The sequence below is a fragment of the Akebia trifoliata genome, chromosome 1 (genome assembly GCF_017979445.1).
Source record: "Akebia trifoliata isolate Shusen 1 chromosome 1, ASM1797944v1, whole genome shotgun sequence".
Classification (NCBI taxonomy): domain Eukaryota; kingdom Viridiplantae; phylum Streptophyta; class Magnoliopsida; order Ranunculales; family Lardizabalaceae; genus Akebia; species Akebia trifoliata.
Window position 1 is genome coordinate 36,094,771 of NC_141375.1, and position 21,354 is coordinate 36,116,124.

Below are 21,354 nucleotides of genomic sequence, written 5' to 3' on the forward strand. Positions count from 1 at the left end.
TAGATGTGGATGTCAATCAATGGGCCCACCTCTTGGAAATAGGGGTTCGTTTTATTGGAATTCTAGAATCCGATTCTTGCCCATAATTCAATTCTAGAATCTGATTTTGCATTACATTTGGATTTGGATTATAAAAATGTGATTTTCCTAGGCCTCTGATAATACCACATCATTATAATATGAAATCACACTGTAAGTGATTTTATTATGAGAATCACTTCATATAGTGAATGGTAATGTCACCACCATTTTTCTATAATCAAAATCACAAATCGGTCAAACTTAGAAATAAAGTAAGACCAATTTTAAAATCTTTTTTTTTTCCTTCAAAATTTAACATTTTGCACTAATATGTATAATATTTGGCATCACAATCATAGTAGTGGAATCAGCAAAATGAGATTATGATTCTTGATTTAGAAAATCAATTTTTCATTTACAAAGTAAAATGAAAATTTTTAACATAAAAATAAGATTCCATGAATTGATTTTGATAACCATTATCATAGTTAAAGTGGTATCCCAAGTAGAGCAAAGAAATTGATGGACAACATAAAGAAGATGATACATTAATCCGTTTGAATGTGTATACTTGATATCTTGAGCATAAATACAACAACTACTTGTATCTTTGGCATTACAATGAGAGAGGGACGAGTATTATGATGTAAATATACATTAATTAATTTTTTGAATTATAAGGATACTATTGCATTATCACAAGACATTGTATTGTTAGATCATCTATTTACAATTTTAAAATCATCTCTTAAGTCAATTATTTAAATAATTTTAACTTTACATAAATATTAATTTTAACTTTACATTATTGTTATCATAATGAGAGAAGGTTAAGTATTATTGATCCAAATCACGCCCCCCCCCCCCCCCCAACAAATATTAATTATTATTTTTAATTACAAAAATGTATAAAGATTGATTTATGCCCTTATGTGAAAATAGAGTGAGTATTGTTGATCCAAATTAATCATAGATATTTTAGGGAAAATGTAAACATATATATATATATTTATTTTAATGCTTTTTAGTAAAAACACACCGATCCAACCCAATTGAGGCGGTGTCCAACCAATTTGACAAATATTCCACATATCATAAACTCACATTCGTAACTTGGTGATGGAATAATAAGGATGCCATAATATAATGTCTTGAAAAGAGAGGAAAATGAGATGAGTCTGACTTTGAAGGGGCCAGCCCGCTTCAAATTTTGAAGGAAGCCCTCGTTACAAGACACGAGGCATTTTGTATTTTATTTTACGCTCTACATTTTCGTCAATTACTGATAACCTCGGGGTGTGGGTGGGGCTTGATTTCTCTATAGAATCACAAAAGTCAAAAGAATGAAGAAAGGTAAACTTTTACCTTTTAATTAAACATAACTGATAATGGGATAAGAAAAATCAATGATTTTTTTGTTTCTTTTTTCAGGTAGTTGTCGAAGATGAAGGCATTTAGGTCATTTTCTATAATGACGACTGAGGTCAAGGGGTATGTCACCTGTTTGAAAAATGAGTTCATCATTTGATTGTACCTTGGAAAATCTCCATAAAGAGAATTGAGTTTTAACTGTAGTTTCGAGAGTGGGTAAAGAGAATTGAGTTTTAACTGTAGTTTTGAGAGTGGGTTAAGCACGAGAGAGTAATATTCGGAGGCGTAAAATCATTTTCCTAAGGTGTGGGGACTGTAAAACATTTACCCACCCGGGGTGCAAAATTTCCCAAGAGAGAATGAAATCCATGGACAATGAACAATGATACAACCAAAACTTGCATTTTCCAACAAAAATCATTCTCCAACCCATTTTCCATTTGCAATCCCACAGACCCAAAGATGGTAAAAGCTCCAACTCCCCTTAAACTACAGTTCTGAGCTTCAAATTTGATCAAGACAACTGTAGACTGAAAATCAACAATCAATTAAAACCATAAATTTTCAAAGAGAGAGAAATCTAACAAGCTTTTTAAACAAAGTAAACTAGTGGCACACCACAAACAAATTTACGGATTTGTAACAACTAGACCAACCTACTTACATAAGATGCACCATGCATCTTGAGTCCTTAATACGTATCTTTTTGGCACTAGTTATGGATGAGAAACAATTAACTGCTCGTAATCAAGAGGAGGTTTTCATGGCGTATGTTATTTGCAGAGGATGTAGTGTTATTTAATGAGATTGGGGAGAGAGAGAGATTGCATGCAAAACTAGAATTATAAAGGAAAACTCACAACTCATGTTTCAGAACAGTATGGCCATTAAATTATGTATGTAAGGCACTTTAGAATAATCGTCAGGAGAGATGAAACATTAATTAAGATGGGTGAGATATATCTCCAGAGAACCATTTTTGTCCATCATGATATCACCGACTTGGGTAGCTAAAGTGTATTCTGACCGATTAGTACTGATAAAACTAAAGGAAAATTTTATGAAACAGCAGTAAAGACCAGATATGCTTTGTGAAGCTCAACAACAACAAAAACTTAACCCGAAGATTTGGGGTCGACTAGATGAATCTTGTTCATCCATTCCACTCTGCCTAGAGCAAAGTCTTCTATTATTGAAAGTGATTTCATAGATGCTTCCACAATCTCCATCTACATTCTTCGGGGTTTTCCTCTTGTCCTTTCAAAACTTTTAACTTGAATATTTCTTCCAACTAGGACTGTAATAGGCTTCGTTGAACTTACCCAAATCCAATCAGCCAACTTTCTCTTAGTTTATCTTCTATTGAATAAACTACTGCATTTTCCCAACTGCATAGATTTCCTAATTTTATATTTCCAAGTATTTTCACTCATCCATCTCAACATCCTCATCTTTGCTTATACTCAATATATTTAGCTTCATAAAACATAGTTGGTTTTACTACCGTCTTATAAAATTTTCCTTTTAACTTGATTGATATGCATCGGTCACAGATGACCAGATGTATTGGGAAGATGAAATCAAGATTCAGGGAAAGCAAATAAACGTTTCAACGGGAAGTAAAATAAATGAAGGTTAATCAGGATGGTTTGAGCACATACAACAATGACAACACTAAGGAGTGTTTTAATGCAAGTTGATGGTTCTAAAAAGACAAGAGGAAGGCCAAGAAAAAAAGGATGATCTGATGTCATAAGAAATTGTATGAAGAAGCATACCTAGATAGAAGTTGAAGATGATATTAGTGCCCCTCGAAACTTAGAATGGATAAACTGCCTTAAACATTTGGTTTAGTAGCAATGCAAGAATTCAGGCTACAACAATTTCCAGAAATACAAGTATGTTTAGCTCTACTTATGATCATAATTCCCGAAAAACACCAAAGAGCAACACAATGCATAAATTATCTCATAGAGAAGGCGGTCTAGCTGGTTGACCTCAAAGGGCAGTTGCACAGCTTATTGAAGGTGTAGCAATAATTAGGAAGACCAAAGATATGCTACCCAATTTAAACTAAAACTACAACAACAATCATTCAATCCTTAATTCAAAATAAGTGGTAAAACAAGAGGGAAGATCAGTTAAAAGTACCCACACCAGACTTACTCTGTCTGGCAAGCTTTGTCCACTCTGTATGGAATGACCCAGAACGATCAATCCGCTCATAAGTGTGTGCCCCAAACAAGTCCCTCTGTGCCTGGACAAGGTTCGCGGGCAATCTCGCACGCCTATACGTATCAAAGTAAGCAAGACTAGCACACATTCCGGGTGTGCTAATCCCTGCTTCAATGGCTAACCCCACCACTCTCCTCCACGCTGCCTGCCTCTGAACCATCTCCCTTGCAAACTCCGGATCAACAATCAAACTCGCCAAATGTGGGTTTCGTTGGTATGCCTTTTTAATCCGATCCAAGAACACAGCCCGTATAATGCACCCACCTTTCCAAATCCTCGCCATTTCCCCTAAATTCAAATTCCAATCCTTCTCGACACTCTTTGTTCTCAGCAAGTTCATCCCTTGGGCATAACTACAAATCTTGGATGCATACAATGCTTGCCTCACGTCCTCAATCAATCTCTTCTTATCAACCACTGTCCTCATTGCTCCGACCTCTTCACTCATGCCAGCCTCCTTCAAAACTGCTTCCGCCACCTCTCTCTCCTCCTTCAACCCACTCAAATACCTACAATCCAACGAAGCAGCAATTGTTGGGGCTGCCACCGACAACTCCGCCGCTTGTTGAACCGTCCACTTTCCAGTCCCCTTCATCCCAGTTTTATCCAAAATCTTGTCCACCAATTCACCTTCCCCATATCCATCCTTAACCCTAAATATCTCGGCTGTTATCTCAATCAAGAAGCTCTCGAGCTCACCTCTGTTCCACTCAGCGAAAATCTCAGCCAATTCAGTGTTGGATAACCCTCCAGCTATCTTCAACACATCATAAGCCTCCGATATCAATTGCATATCGCCGTACTCGATACCATTATGAACCATCTTCACGAAATTGCCCGATCCACCTTCACCGATGTAAGTCACGCAGGGACCATCCTCCACCTGAGCAGCGACCTTATTCACGATGTCCTCGATGTTAAGGTAGGCCTCATATGACCCACCGGGCATCAACGACGGGCCGTTCCGGGCACCCTCTTCGCCACCGGACACACCCATGCCCAGATAGAGAATGCCTTTATCGGAGACTTCGCGGGTTCGTCGCTCAGTGTTCTCGTACCACTCGTTTCCACCGTCGATGATGCAGTCGCCTGAGTCCATGTATTCGGAGAGAGTGGATATGGTCTGATCGACTGGGGATCCAGCCTTAACGAGGATGATGACGGATCTTGGGCGTTGGATTGAGAGAACGAAATCTCGAGGAGAGTAATGACCGGTGAGTGGTAGGTCGCCTTCTTGCTTGGCGCGGTCTAGGGTTTCGTCGACTTTGGAAGTGGTGCGGTTATAGACGGAGATTGGGAAACCTTTCTCTGCGATGTTGAGAGCGAGGTTTTGTCCCATTACGGCTAGTCCCGCTAGGCCAATACGGGAGAGAGATGCTGCTGCTTCCATGGCAGAAAAACTAAGGTTAGGATTTCGCAGAGAGAGAGAAAGAAATGGAGGAGGAGATCAGAATTGCGTTGGACAGTTCTTATTTGCCTGACGGACACTTCGAGGGAAATCAAGATGAATCAAACACGAGCGGAGCGGGGGTGGCTTTTGGGTAATTTTGAGGTACCCCTCCGAGTTTTGGTAAAAGTTAAGAGACTACACCTCCTTGGTATTCAAACTGATGAGATGGCCCCTTGATTACGGTCTTGTGCGGGAGATTAACCATGATTGAAATGCCCTCGAACTTGACTGTTTTTATATATATATATATACATACATAATAATTAATATTTTAATGATTTAAATATATGTTATTTAAATAAGTACGAGTTTGTGCCTGAGCACCTGTTAATCCAAATAAGAAAAAGACCAATAATGATAAAATGACTTTAAAACATAAGCCGTATCTACACGATTGACATGGAAAGTGCACACAACCGTACATCTTTTTCTTGTGCATCCCAGAGAAAAAGAGTTACGTGCACTTACCGCATCAACCACTTACATATTGAGTATAATTATTTAACTGATTTGTTGAGACGAGATGACCCGAGTAAGTTAACTCGAACTCCATGGGACACGAGATACCAGGTTTTAAAACTATGCCATTGGCCTCATCTTCACCCTTTAACCATTGCTCCCTTGATTTTTTTTTTTCTTAATAATCCATCATCTTCAATCTCTAGAAAAAGAAAAAAATTTACCTTCATCTATCTTCAAAGATTTTATCTCCTTCAACATTAAAAAGTCAACATTGCGTTTGGATAGAATTTCTTGACGACTTCTGCTCCTGTGAGAACTAACAAACGTTTGGATAGATTTTTGTTCTGGCGCAGAGAGATTTTTGTTCTTTTAGAAAGAGATTTTTTACTCTTTATTAAGAAGCTCCAAGAATCTGCTCTTCCACGAAGAGATTTTTTGCTCTTGCGGAGAGAGATTGAACTTTTGCTCTTATGCGGAGAGGTATACACACAGAGCCTAAGACTTTTGGGAAGTTGAAAATAAGATTTTATATATGGGTTAGGATCAGGTAACAACTATTTGTTACAACGTTTCTTAACATCAATACTCGGATGCTCTCTATTTTTTCAATGTTTTCTACAAGACCACCAAATGCCATTGGATCTTTGTAAAATGGATGGCATCCAAGCAATGTTCAAAAATTTATAAAAATAGTTGTCCCCTGATCCAAACCTTCAAAGTATATATATATATATATAGGGTCCCGTTCAGCAACAAACATTTTGGCAAAATATTTTTCAAAACATGGGTTAGAGGTTTTAGAATGGGCTGATTTTTGGTGAGGATGATCTCTACGGTGAGGAGATCATCCTCACCAAAAATCAGCCCATTCCAAAACTTCTATCCCCAGTTTACAAGTTGAAAAATCGTGGACCGTCCATTTTTTGTAAACCATTTTTTATGGGGTTAGAAGTTTTGGAATGAGCTGATTTTTGGTGATGATGATCTCCTCACCGTAGAGATTATCCTCACAAAAAATCAGCCCATTCTAAAACCTCTAACCCATGTTTTGAAAAATGTTTGTTGCTGAATATTTCCTATATATATATAAACAAATAAAATAAAAAATTGGCAAAAGGATGAAGAGTGGGGTTTGGAAGGATTCTAGATTCCCACCACCCTATAATCTGATATTAAGTTCCTTCCCAATATAGAGGCAACTCTCCCATGCTCAGAATCAGAAACGAAGTAGAATCCAATTTTTATGATTTTGGATTCTGTTTCTCGCAATTTTATGCAATGGCATTTTTTGCTCTCAGGTAACATAATATTTTTTCATAACTACAGAAATAGGATAAAAAAAGGTGAATATGATTCTAACCAATCAGGATTTGGAATCAAAATTTAACAATCCAAACCAAACATGCCTATAGAGGTTGAAGATGATCAATTGAAGAAAATGTGGCATATAGGTTAAAAAGAATTAGAGTTTGAAGATTACGGATTTGGGGGGAAAAATAAAAGTTGAAAAGGAGAGTAGTTAAGACTTAAGACCACGTCTTGTTTCTCAAACAAGACGTGAGGTCAAGGCCCAAGGGAGCGTGTCATCAGTTTGAAAACACATGTCTCTCCAATATTCATCAAATATTCACCAGATCAGATCCGAGAGGAATATGTTTAAATCAGCTGTGTGCCCAAATGGTGAAACTTTGGGGGTGGATTAACAAAAGGGTTCAAAGGCAAACTGAAAAGATGACCGAAATGCTCTCATCTTCAACCTCCTCCCACATATAAAAGAGAAAAAGGAAAAAAAAAGAAAGAAAAAACCCTCTCCCCCAAAAACCTATCACCTGGGTAAAAATGTATACCCCATCAACCTAAAGAGTCAATTCCCTTGAACCTTCAAAGCTCAAAGACTTCTAGAGTTTTTGAAAAAGATAAAAGAGTTAATGAATTTTTGGGAAGGTCAAAGACAATGGGTATATGGGAAAATAAAATTAAGGAGTTTTGGCAAAAGGTGCCAAATCAAGGGTCTCCGGATTTCCGCTAGAGGTTGAAGGCAAGTGTATTTGGGTCATTTTGAGTCAGTCTCTTCACTCCCTCATGGAATACCAAATCAAGGGGTTTCATAAGTTTTTTTTTTTTGATAAATATAAATTTTATTAATGAAAGAAAAAGGATAAGAGGAGGCTGAGATAGCCCCCAAAAAACAAAACCATAAAAACAAGAAAGAGAAAATACAAAAAATAAAACACGCCCGACGGGAGGCTATGGTTCACAAACCATATCCCAATTAAAAATAAAGTCTTGGAAGCTCAATCCCTCAAAATCTTTACTCATTTTTGACCAGAAGAAAAGAAATCCCAGAGTCTCTAAAATCACCGTATGAGGCAAGCTTTCTTTGTTATGGAACACCCTGTTGTTACGCTCTTTCCAAAGACCCCAAGCAATGGCGAATGGAAGGATAGTCCAAAGATGCCTCTTTCTAGCAGAGAAGATATTGAAACTCCAACTCTCTAAAAGCCCAAAGATAGAAAATGGAAGAACCCAATCCACCTGGAAACGAGATAAGAAGAACATCCAAATAATACGGGCGAAAGAACAATGAATAAGAATGTGGTTGGTTGACTCCCCATCCCTCAAACAAAGATGACAAAAGTTTGGGGTAATCCACCCCCGATAGATCAAATTATCTAAGGTTAAGATTCTACCCAATGAAGCAAGCCATAAAAAGAAAGACACCTTAGAAGGAACAAGAGTTGACCAAATGATAGATGGAGAAAAAGATACCTCATGCAACGGAAGCAAACAATCATAGAAAGACTTAACAGAAAATTTCTTATCCTTAGCCTTGAACCATTCTCTTCTGTCCTGCTCGTTCTCTCTGAATTGAATCGAATTAAGGAGATCTAGAAGAGATGTGACCTCCGTCAATTCCCAATCATTGAAATTCCTCCTAAATCCCAGATCCCAAGAATTCGTGTTCCCGTCTCGAATCAGACACTGCTGGACTGTGTTATTTTTTTTCAAAGAGCAAGCGTACAAAGATGGAAATTGGATAGACAGAGATGAAGTTCCACACCAAAGATCCTCCCAAAATCTAACCTTGTCTCCCAACCCAACTTTGAATTTAATCTCCCTATCAAACTTATCAACACCCTTCATAATACCTCTCCACACACTACACCCATAAGTTCCTCTAGCCTCCTTACTATACCAACCAAACCTCTTCTCTCCATATTTAGCCCGAACCACCTTCCTCCACAAGTTGTCTCTTTCTTCCCCGAACCGCCAAAGCCACTTGCCCAAGAGAGCTTTATTTGTTAGTCTTAGCCCTCTAATCCCCAAGCCTCCATTCTTCTTTGGGGTGCAAACCATTTTCCAATTCACCAAATGATACTTTCTACCACCGTTATTATCATTCCACAGAAAATTCTTCATGAGTCTTTCAATCTTAACTTCCACCGACTTAGGCAACGAAAAAAGGGATAAGAAGTAAATCGGAATACTCGTTAAAGTACTTTTGATCAATGTAACCTTACCCCCTTTGGAAAGATACTTTGCCTTCCAAGTACTCAATTTCTTTTCCATTTTCTCGATCACTCCCTCCCAAATATTTTTACTACAATACGACGCTCCTAAAGGTAAACCTAAATAGGAAGAAGGAAGCGTATCACTGCTGCACCCCAAAGTAGCTGCTAAGACTAGCAGGTTAACAACCTCACCAACCCCAAACAACTTACTTTTCTGCAAATTGACATGAAGTCCTGAAATTGCTTCAAAACAGCACAATAAAACCCGAAGGACTCTAACTTGTTCTCTAGAAGAATCTAAGAACACTAAGGTGTCATCTGCGAACTGCAAGTGCGAAATCAACGGACCCTCACTGTTAACTCTAAAACCGGATAACCTTCCTATCTCAACCCCCCTCCTGAACAATTTCCCAAAAGCTTCTGTCACTATAAGGAATAAAAATGGGGATAACGGATCACCCTGTCTCAAACCCCTGGAGCTCCTAAAATATCCTGCCGGACTCCCATTAACTAATATAGAAAAAGAAACCGAAGTAACACATTTCATCACCCACCTAATCCACTTGTCACCAAAGCCCATCCTACCTAACATATACTCCAAAAAATCCCAACTCACATGATCGTAAGCTTTTTGCATATCAATTTTTCCTATGAGCCCCACCTTCTTATCCTTAATCCTAGAATCTAGACATTCATTAGCCATTAACACCCCATCTAGAATTTGTCTTCCCCTAAGGAACGCACCTTGTTCAGGACCAATTAAATTCTTCAAGACTTCTTTCAATCTGTTTGCCAGCACCTTGGAGATAATCTTGTACACCGATCCCACTAAACTAATGGGCCTAAAATCATTCAAGTCAATCGCCCCCATTCTTTTGGGAATCAAGGCCACAAAGGTATTATTAAGGGCATACTCTAAACAATCTTTTTCCTGTAACTCCCAAACCACCTTCATGAAATCCTCGGATACAATCTCCCAACAATGTTTGAAAAATTCCATTGTAAAACCATCTGGCCCCGGTGCTTTGTTTCCACCCATGGAAGCAACAACCAATCTCACTTCATCCTCCCCAATCTGCCTTTCCAACCTCACCCTTTCTTCATGAGTTAACTTGTTGAATTCGAGATTATCAGGACGAGGTCTCTTGTCCTCTCTTTCCCTATAAAGCTCTTTGTAGTAGCCCACTACCCCCTCTCGAATACCCTCTTCTCCTTCTACCATAGTCCCGTTGATCATCAAGTTAGCTATTTGATTATTTTTTCTGTGATAATTGGCCATCTTATGAAAAAACTTAGTGTTATTATCACCCTCTTTAAGCCACTTAATCCTCGATTTTTGCCGCCAACTTATCTCTTCCATTAAAGCTACTCTTTGGAATTCTAACTTAAGCTCCGATCTTTTCACTCTTTCATCTATCTCTAACTCCCCCACTTCCTCCTTGGAATCTAGGACCTCCATTTCCTTGAGGATCTCCCTCTTTCTCAAATCTACCCTCCCCACTACTTCCTTGTTCCACTCTTTCAGTTTCTCTTTCAGATATTTGAGCTTGTTCTTGAAGACCACCCCTGGATACCCCACCGTTGGACACTCCCTCCACCAATTTTTGACAAGATCTGTAAAATTTGGGTGAATAAGCCACATATTCTCAAAACGAAAGGGAATAGGATTATTTCTAGATTGCCCCGCCTCAATAATAATAGGAGTGTGATCCGAAACTAAACTGGGAGCTGCCGTGTGCACCACGTTACGAAACTTCTCCTCCCAATCCCCACCCACCAAAAATCTATCTAATCTGGACATCCTAGGATTAGCTTGATTATTAGACCAAGTAAACCTTCTACCTAACAAGGGTAAATCCATTAAGGCAAATCTATTAACAAAAGCATTAAAGTCCCTCATCCCCTTAGTGATTCTTTGTCCCCCATTATTTTCATTAGTGAATCTGATAACATTGAAGTCCCCACCCAGAACCCAAGGCTTATCCCAATAGCCTGCTATATCCTCCAATTCTTCCCAAAATTGGTATCTCTCCCTACTCATAGTGGGGCCATAAACTCCTGAGAAAACCCATTGAAAATCCTCATCCACGTACTTGCAGAGAATCGAGATGGAGAAAGCCCCAACTAATTTGTCAATTACTTGAATCAAATCCTTGTTCCACATCAAAATTATGCCACCCGCACTCCCAATAGCTGGAAGAGCAACCCAACCAATATCCCCCCTCCACAACTCCTTAATCACTTTATCCTCACAAACTGCTAGCTTCGACTCTTGAAGAGCGACTAATGTCGGCCTTTTTGAACTAATAAAAGCTTTCACAGCAGCTCTCTTCATTCTATCCCCCAATCCTCTCACATTCCAAGACAAAATCCTAATCGACATAGAAACCTAAATAAGAACCCCGACCTAAACCACAAACCACCTCTAAGTTATTCCACCTCCTTGGCCATTTTTGGCCTAGAAAGCCTCTTTACTGAGTCCATAGGGGCCACCACAACCACCTCATTCGATTGACCATCCCTGAAAGTTTGAATTTCCTGGCTGTCTGAACCAACTATACCCAATTCATCAACACCCACTCCACTCTCCTTGCTCAGCTCCTGCAACTCTGCTTCAAGAAGAGCTCTATCCCTCGAATCTCCTATAACTACTCTCAAAATAAGCGAACAATCCTTATCATTTGTCTCAGGTATTATTCCAAATTCCTCCGCCATACTCAAGGCTTGGCTCACCAACCATTCAACTGTTTCCATCTCCGTTTGCACTAACAATTCCTTCATCTGGACTGAGTTTGGGTCTTCCAACCCTCTGTCAACCCAATGTCCATCAAAATACCCTTCTGTCTGATTCAACCCAGTCACCTCATCATGGATCTGAGTCAAGGGAACCGCCGATGAAAAAAGACGAGGGACATCTAGACTGCTCTCCCTCAAACTATCCTCCTCTTGAGAGAACTCACTGTTCTGGGGAGAATTAATCAAGGCTAAAGGAGGTTGAAACCTGTTAACATCATGCCAAGGGAACATAGAAAAACAATAGGATGCCCCAGCAAAACCCATACGAAAAACCAATAATGAGTTGTTCAAAGAAGTAGTGAGAATGAAAGCTATTGGAAACGTAGAACAGTAAGAAATACCTTCTCTAGAAATTTCTCCTCGACTATCCTTCCACAAGCTCAGATTGTTCGAGCTCCCTGGATCAAGCGACACCCCAAGATAATCCCAAAGATTGTTACTCATACTGTCCCAAGACTTAGAAATCAGTGTAATAGAACCATTCGAATGTAGTTCCCTCTTCTTATTCAGCTCCAATTCCTCGCTTCCATCCTTAAACATCTCATCTGTATCATCTACCGCAGTTGACAGAGTACTTAGAGTATAACTGCCTGCACCTGAACAATCTCCCTGAGTTTGCCCTCTAACCCCCACTTTTGTGGCTTCTTTCTCTGTTTGTGCCTCAATTTCCCCCTTGTAACTCTTTGTGTCCAAAGCCCATCCCGTCAAACAGTCCTGTTCACCCAAGGAAAATAGAGATACTTGACCTAGGTCCATCAAGGGTCCCCCCAACATACTGTGATCATAATGGATAGGCTGATCCATGGGCTTGAAATGTCCATAAGGATTTAAATCCAAATCTGCCGCAGAAGTTGCAACCCAAACCTCTTCTCTGGGCCCCACCATTATTTCATTAAAATTCGAACATCTGTCTACCACTGTCATCTCACCCTCTTCTCCACAATTCTTATTCCACCTAACAATTTCCGGAATCTTCGCTCCCTGTACTACCTCCCTTTGTAGTTCTTCTGGTAAGATCGCTTTCGTATAGTCACTCGTTGTATGCACCGTAACTTCATCGATATTCCGAACACCCCATTCCCCTGCATCCTCGTAAGCCTCCACTGATGGAGAGTAGTTTCTAAACATCTCAGATTGTCGATCCATATTATAGCTCTCGTCTCCCTTGCCGAGCATCTGGATCTCCTCCAGATTTCTCTTGCTTGTGTGAGACATCGAGCAGCCTGCTTCATTCTCAATCGTTCTACAACCCTCTACATCTTCTATATTGTCCGACAAGGAAATACTTACCGGTGCTTTCCCTTTCTCTCGATTCTTCATTTGCATATGTTCAAAGAAGGGGTTTCATAAGTTTCAAAAACCAAGGGGGGCATCTCTTAAGTTCAACCAAAATATGGAGGGATTCCTCAAAGTTATCCATGGTACTAACATTTGAAGGGGGGAGGCTTCCCCAGAGTATAATTGGTCAGAGGAAAATCTTTTACCTTCCATTTATTGAGTTTTTTTTTTCTCTTCTCAATCTCTTTTGAAGTTTAATCAATTTGACAGTAAAAATAAAAATCTCCATTAAAACACTCATCTATTTATTTAACAACTAATTGATCATATGTGACTTCAAAGCACAACACAAAATGCAAAACCTCGACAGTGTATAGAGATTCAATACAGACAAGTAAACCAGTTTAAAGTACATATGCACTTTTCAGTATTTTCTTATTTCATACAATGGGGGTATGTCAAAGGTAATCAGATGTTTGTGCAGGTAGTAGCACAGTGGGTGGTACAGATCCAAAGTGGATTCACATTTTTGGAACTATTAAGGGCCCAGAACTTGGTGAAAAATACCTGAATGGAAGCTGCAGCTTGTGACTACCAACAGCTCTCCTCACAAAAACCTTTCTTTTGCAGCGACTATAAAAGAAACCAAAATTCATCTTGAGTATTCCGGGGGTGACTATTACTTTTACACCTCAGCTTGAGTTTAAAATGCCCACCAGTCACCTTCTCTCAGAATCTGAAACCACTATCTAAAATCATCAAGGAATGACTAAGTTGCGGTGCTTATATGATGAATTCGGTGGGTATGAAGCTTATATAGAATGATCCCTCATATGATATGATGGTTCCCAACATAGTGAACAAAGCCAGGGTTTGGGAATAACTCAGCAAGGGTAAAATTTTGATAAAATGGCAAAAGATGGGAAAATTTAAAAAAATAAATAAATATATATATATATAGGGTAGCGTTCAATGGCTAACTTTTTGGCAAAACATGAGTTAGAAGTTTTGGAATGGGCTGATTTTTGGTGAGGATGATCTCTACGGTGAGGAGATCATCCTCACCAAAAATCAGCCCATTCCAAAACTTCTAACCCATGTTTACAAGTTGAAAAATCGTGGACCGTCCATTTTTTGTAAACTATTTTTTATGGGGTTAGAAGTTTTGGAATGGGCTGATTTTTGGTGATGATGATCTCCTCAAGAGATCATCATCACCAAAAATCAGCCCATTCCAAAACTTCTAACTCATGTTTTGAAAAATGTTTTGCCAAAAAGTTAGCCATTGAAAGGGACCCATATATATATATATATATATATATAACTCATGTTTTGAAAAATGTTTTGCCAAAAAGTTAGCCATTGAAAGGGACCTATATATATATATTATGGAAAAACATAAAAGCGTGCATGTCATATATTAAACAAAATTACAAACCATAACATTCTTCAACTTCAAACTTCGCGATTAATTTGCAAATTTCATGATTTTTTTCAAAAAAAATTGTGAAGTATAAAGACAAATAGTGGAAGCAAAAAGATTATCATTGTAACCCAAATTGAAGTCCTCAAATGAATGGTTCAAATTTTCCAATTCCAAGCAGTGGAACCAACTAGAGACATACTATGTATGAATGCAAGAGAGAAGAATTGGAAGTCATATAAGAGTAGAGAGATTTTGTATTTCAAATACCATCGACATTCTGTTTTGTGTCATTTTCATTCTCTGAGAGATTATGTTGTAAGAACAGCTGAATTGTCCTCCAATAGTGATCCCCTCCAGCCAACCAAGTGTCCATATGCATACCAGTTGGAAATTCGACGTAAGTGCATTGACTATTACGAGTGGCTGCTTTAGCATAGAGCATCTGCATTTGGGAAGGAGGAACCATCTCATCTTGCAAGCCAGAGAGGAACAGAATCGGCTGTCTGATCTGCAGTATATGCAGAAAAAATATGAAGCTCCACCCTCGAGTTTCTCAGAAACATTTGCAGGTGCATTTTATTTTAGTATGTATTCAAGGAAAGCAGAGTAAGTGCTTATATGACATACTGCCTTACCTGGCCAATAATATCAATTGTAGTCCATGGAGAACGTACGAGACAATTGAGAACCCTGGGACCTTTAGAACTACTGCCTCCAACGAACCATTTTAGGAAAGGTAGCACAATTCCAGCCAAGTCCAGGATAGACGTGAAAGTATTCTCTAATATAAGAGCAGCAACCTGTCAACTCCAGTCAAGAGACAGGTGATTAGTAAATAGATGCATTGTTAGGTCTTTTAAACCTCCACTGAATTCAATGGCAATGAAACAAAGATAAACTAAAACTTCGCAGATACTATATTCACTTCATGATGAGTTCATGGAATTCGTAGTTCATTACATCCATTTTGTCCCATCTAACATGGAAGTGTTCTCTTTGGGGTATTTCTTGCTTGTTGATCTTAATTAAAGTTTCATAGTTCGAGGTGTCCTCAATATTTTTTTTTTTTTTTTTAAAGGCAAGGTGTCCTAAATAAAGTTGCACTGCATATATTCTGTCACTATCCTACTTATCTTAAAAATTAACTGTGCAACATATTGTTACCTTACAAACCAAGATTCAGATCAAGATAGCATGTCTTGTCTAATTGTTGTCTCGAAACATTTTAGTTTGATTGATACACATACACATTGACCATATTATACTCCTCCTTGAGCACTCTACCATTTTATGCACCCAAGGTATTTCTTACCCAACAATCTTACTTAGAGTTTCATCCCTTGGAGTATCCTGACTAAAGTTGCCTTGCATGTATTATTATTTTTATCCTACTTATCTTAAAATCTTCAGTTTTTAGGCATCACTCCGTAGATCTAGTTTTGAATTTACCCACTCTCTAATTCAATAATACACCAAAGGACAGCTCCATGGATACGAGCAGTTGATCAATCCCACAGTCATGATCATTTTTTTTAATGCCTAACCCCAGAAATTGGAGTTGAAACATGAATCAGATTTTTCAATTTCTCCATCTTGAAAATTTTCTTCAGTCAAAGAATGTATCCTCAAATCTTTTCTTATCCACATCAGTTTTGGCCTTCTCGCTGAGACTTTGACTTGCACCAAAATTCTCAGTCTCACTGAAGATGTCATCAATCGTCCTTCTACATGCCCAAACCATCATAAAAGACTTTCCTTTACCCTATCTCCTATTGTAACTAATCCATCCAAAACCAGAACAAAAAAGGTACGAACTTAATGTAGATACCAAGTGTAAACTCATTGAGTTAAAAACTTTCTCATCTCACTCCCACTTGTTCTAACCTAATTTCAACTCGAGCATACATATCCTAAATAACGTCAATACACTCAACTTATAAAAATGTTTAATAAAAGTTAACTTATACAATTAGTTAAAAGATTTAGAGGCACTAGTCATTATTAGAGCTAGATTTACGTCGAAGTACAAGGATGCCTTTATTAGTTGATCAGAATTAGAGATAGTTTAAAAGGACTTTACTGTCACATAAATGTAGTTATGGAAAAATTATCAGAGGCTAATTTTGTGTTAATGAATGAAACTTAGCCTTAAGGTCTGAAATTTTAAGAATGGGAAAATTATCTATTTGGCCAACCATTTTTTATAACAAAGATTTTTTTCCCAAAATCATTGTGCAATATTGTAGTTGTATGATATTGAGTATTTTGAAATGATACATATCCAAGTCATACTTTGCATAGGTTCATTCACCCAGAGTCAATCAAATTCAATGAGGTCTAAATTCATGACAATGATTCAAGTAGCCCCAACTTGCATCAAATCTTTGCACCAACTTTGTTAATCCCCATATACCAGGATTTATACTACAATAAAAGCCTATGTAAAAATTACACATCTTAACAATATTGATTTATGTTTGTAAGTATGAATAAGGTTCATTACTTATAATAATAATAATGCTCATTATTTACAAAAAAGATTAGAATATTGGGAAATTTTAATAGAAAAAACCTTATCGGGATTATTTTTGCTAAGCACTGCTCCAACTGCACCCCCAAGTGACCTGCCAAAAACAGCTATTCTAGACGTGTCAATGTCTGTTCTCTGAGACAGATGATCTAATGCAGCCTGACCAAGAGGAAAAAAAGAAAGAGAAAAAGAAAAAGAAATATTAATCAGACTTTGAGTTCAATCTATACATAATAGGTCGAAGTCGAAATAAGTAAAAGTTTAACAAGAATAAAAACAAACCTGAGCATCCATCGTAATGCCATGTTGAGAAGGGAAGCCATCACTTGCTCCATATCTATTGATAAATAAAGAAACATTTGTCCTATCCAGTTAAATGAGTTGCTGAGATAATAAATGACAAGTGAATAGAGCACCAACTCCCAATAAGTTATTAAAACCATATTAACAGGATTCATGAATAATTCGGTAAGGGAAAATTTTGGAAAAGCAAGGTGGGGAAAAAACCCGGAAAATTTGAAAAAAGAAATATATTATCAATCACAAAAATCAAATAATTGTTCAACTTCAAAGTCTGCGATTAACTCACAATGTTTTCAAAAATATATTATTTTTTCCTAACTTTGCAAAATAATCGGGGATTAAATTTCGATCAAAAGAGTCGCAAATTAATCACTACTTTTTAAAAAAGTCAAGGAGTTTTGTCACTGTGATTAAAATCACAAACAATCAAATCTTCAAATATGTGAGGAGATGTGTACCCTCTATAAGAGAGCATAAACACGTTGCATTGTAATCTCTGCAACATTATGCGAACCATTTCAAGACGGTGAGCAATATCTGCAGAATAACAGTAAAGGCCTTTCAAAAGAAACCGTATCCATTCTACTAGACAAAGGACAAACATTTAACCCAACAAGTCAATTCCAGTAAGACAACCACTAGGATACTTCCAGCATTTTCTTGGAAAAACAGAATGGTTGGACCTGCAAAAAGAACACCAGTGTCAGCCCTGTAAGACATTCTAAAATCCCAACAGACCGAAAAAAAACATACTGATCTCACATGATATGAAGACCACAAGAACATCGACTAACCAGACAGAGCAGGAACATAGCATCCAAGGAAAAGGGCACAACCAGGTACAAAGGAAAAAAAAACATCCAACATGCACGTAATATGATCCACATAACCACCCAAAGATGCTTTCACACAGATAAATCCTGTTTCATTTATTCTTACACTGCAAATAGCTAGAAAACTTCTGGTGTGACGAAAGAGAATTGATCATCTAAACATGTGAAATCTCGTAATCATCACTATTGGAGCCCTAAATAAACAATGGGTTGTGATGTAGGACAACCTAAATTTGTTCTATTCTAAGGTTCTTCTATTTTGGGAAGGTTGGTGGAAAGGGCTAATTAGGTGGTGATGAACAACTAAAAAAATATGAAAACAAGGTTTCAGAAATCCAATTGGTTATATCCTAAAAGGTAATCATAAAATTTAAACGCTCGATTGTTGGCTTGATTTACGTTCCCCATTAGTAATGCGGAACTCAACTAATGATGAGAATTACTAGAATTTTATTTCACCAATGGCGAAATCTTTCCTGTCGAGGAGAATTGATGGGGACATCAAATCTTAAAGAGTAGATTTTAATTTTTATTTAGATTTATATTTTAGGACTTTATTTTTATGTTTTTTGAATTTATTTTCATGTTTTATTGGTTCATGGTCTTAGTATGATATTTAAGGGGCAGTTTGATAACTTTAGGATGTAGGGTTGAAATTTTAGGAGAGAGAAAGTTATGAAAATTAGGTATTTTGGTTTTATTAGGACTCATGGTTGATTTTCTTTATTTATAGATTATATTAGGGTTTATTTACAGAGAATGAAGGGAATAAACAAGAAATTTTTGTTTTCTTTTGAATGTTGATGCCATGGAAATTATTTGGATGATTCCAAGATAAGTATCATTTTTTTCTTTCTTTAATTTTCTTCTTATCATCTATCTCTTCTTCAATCCATCTTTTCTATCTTTTTATTTATTATTATTTGTGAGAGATCAAGATACCTTTAATCCTTTCAAGAAACCAATCCATAAACTAAATTTTCCCGATTCTTGAAATCCCTTTCTTAATTCTTAAAACCTATAAACCTTAACCTTTAATCGTTTCCTAACCCTACAAATCTCTAACCATTTTCACTATCCTACAATAATTGAAATAAAATTTGCATCTTATCTTTTGGGTTTACTCTATTCTAACCCAAATCGTAAACCCAATCTCAAATCCTTAATCCTTACCCAATCCTATACCAAATCCTCAATTAGATTTTCCTAAATCCCCTATTTTTCCTAAATCAAATTACATTTTCTTATCTCTCTATTGTCGCCCAAATCCTTAGCCCAATCCCTAACCAGATTTCCCTAAATCCCCTATTTTTCCTAAATCAAATTTCATTTTCTTATCTCCCCTCATCATCCTGCATCAATTAGGTTTTGGCTACGTGAATCCTGTTTTTGTCATCCACTCTAAGGCCAATCTTCTATTAAGATGGGCTTCTCCAAGCTACCTCGATTCACATCAGTTCTTTCAGAGTCCCCTTTCCCTCTTAAAGCCCTCAATCTACAAAACAACACTATCTCAACATCCTCGTCAATTGCCTATGTTGTACATGACCAGACCATGCCAATCAACTCTCCTTCATTTCATTACCCACTTTATGGAGCTACTTCTACATTACCTCACGCAAGCTCTTGTTCACAACTCTTGTCTCTTCCTTAATCTTCACACTCAGCCTTGTCATCACTCGGCTACAGTCATTCTATCTAATCTGGTCCCAAACTAAAATTCCAATTCTATCAACTTAAATCGAATAAAAAGTAGAAAATCCACAATTTCAGCTAATCTAAATCACAGTTACACTTAAATTCTAAATTTCCCTATTTGAAGAATCCATCATGAACCCAGAAACAACAAATTCAAGTTAAATAAATAAATCAGCAAGAGAAACAAAACACTAACCCTAACTCGAATCCATTAAAAAAGAAGCCATAAATAACCAATTCCAATTTCAGAAGCCACAATCTTAACCCTAGCTTCAATCCAGCCTTTGCACTCACCAAAAATCGATCGAATTGGTAGAGAGAAAGAAAGAAAAAAAAAAACCTTACCTCTGCAATCGGGGAAGAGCTTGATGAACCAGGCATGGAGACGGACACCATCAGAAGATCTCAACCAGACATCCTCATAATTAAGGCGGAGACGAGCTGGCGTAATTGAGTAGGACTTGGTGAGGCCAGGCAGCACTGGCACGTAAACCAACTTCTCCTGAAACGCCACCAGCAATGCCACTGCCACCACCACTATCCCTACTACTACGTACAACAAGGCACACACGTACGACACCATCTCTCTCTCTCTCTCTCGATCGATCGATCTATCTATCTGATTTACTACTTTATTTTTTATTTTCTCTAACGCCAAATCATGTGTAAAATGATGTACTTCGTGTGATGCAAGATGTGGGCCCCACCATACTGTAGGTTCCGCACCCAAAAACTGAGATGATTGGATAGATTTAACCAACAGATCTGTTGAGCTTTCATTGTGTTGTTTACTAATTACTATTGCCTTGATAGGAATAGGAATAGGATGACACCAACCCCCATTAAATGTTAGTTATTTAAAGGAATATACTATGATTCATGAAGATAATAGGAATAACCCCAGTGGGTGGCTCAATGGCAATTTTGGATCGATAAGTGATTTATGCCCGGAAGTACTTACTTGGTTCGTGTGTATATGCACAGGTGTTACGCATGACCTAGGACTAATCCTTTTGACAAGACCATAGTCTATGAACTGGGCAAAACTCAGATACAGATCCAGTCCACTGTCTACAGCGATACCAAGTAATAATAAGAGTTCTATTATTAAGTATATAATAATAATAATAATAATGGTGTTGCACCCTATCAAAAATATAGATAAGGGTGGATAATTTAAGAGATTATCTGATAGAGAATGTCTCTTGGTATCAAATCTTTAAGTAGAAAAACCGGATCCACTCACTCATCAGTGTCTCAAGTGTTTTGTTCCATTTTTAGAGATGCCATCAACAAGATATACATGGCTAGTTTTGAGCCTTTGTCATGTTGCTGTTGCATTGTAATAATCAGATGACGGAAATAATTACTCTTCTATGCTTTTTATAGAAGTAATAGTGTCAACATGTTTCTGAAAATATAAGCTTGAATATATATAT

General features: G+C 37.6%; 1 protein-coding gene and 1 pseudogene across 2 annotated transcripts; both read right to left on the bottom strand.

Annotated features, from left to right (window-relative positions):
* Window positions 1–3,275: 3,275 nt before the first annotated feature.
* Window positions 3,276–5,621, bottom strand: LOC147412209 (6-phosphogluconate dehydrogenase, decarboxylating 3, chloroplastic pseudogene; annotated as a pseudogene).
* A 7,788-nt stretch (window positions 5,622–13,409) lies between these two features.
* On the bottom strand, window positions 13,410–20,660 carry WAV2 (alpha/beta-Hydrolases superfamily protein). 2 transcript variants are annotated; one of them, XM_086457644.1, is made up of 8 exons: window positions 20,261–20,660; window positions 18,032–18,067; window positions 17,843–17,921; window positions 17,364–17,418; window positions 17,124–17,240; window positions 15,187–15,351; window positions 14,819–15,059; window positions 13,410–13,870 (listed from the first exon to the last, which is right to left on the bottom strand). In XM_086457644.1, the coding sequence occupies exons 1-8, from the start codon at window positions 20,496–20,498 to the stop codon at window positions 13,845–13,847; spliced, it is 957 nt and encodes a 318-aa protein (XP_086313770.1). In that variant the 5' UTR covers window positions 20,499–20,660; the 3' UTR covers window positions 13,410–13,844. The 2 variants fall into 2 exon arrangements, with proteins under 2 accessions (XP_086313770.1, XP_086313779.1); XM_086457653.1 differs by having other exon boundaries at window positions 13,410–13,861; window positions 20,261–20,654.
* Between the last annotated feature and the right edge of the window lie 694 nt (window positions 20,661–21,354).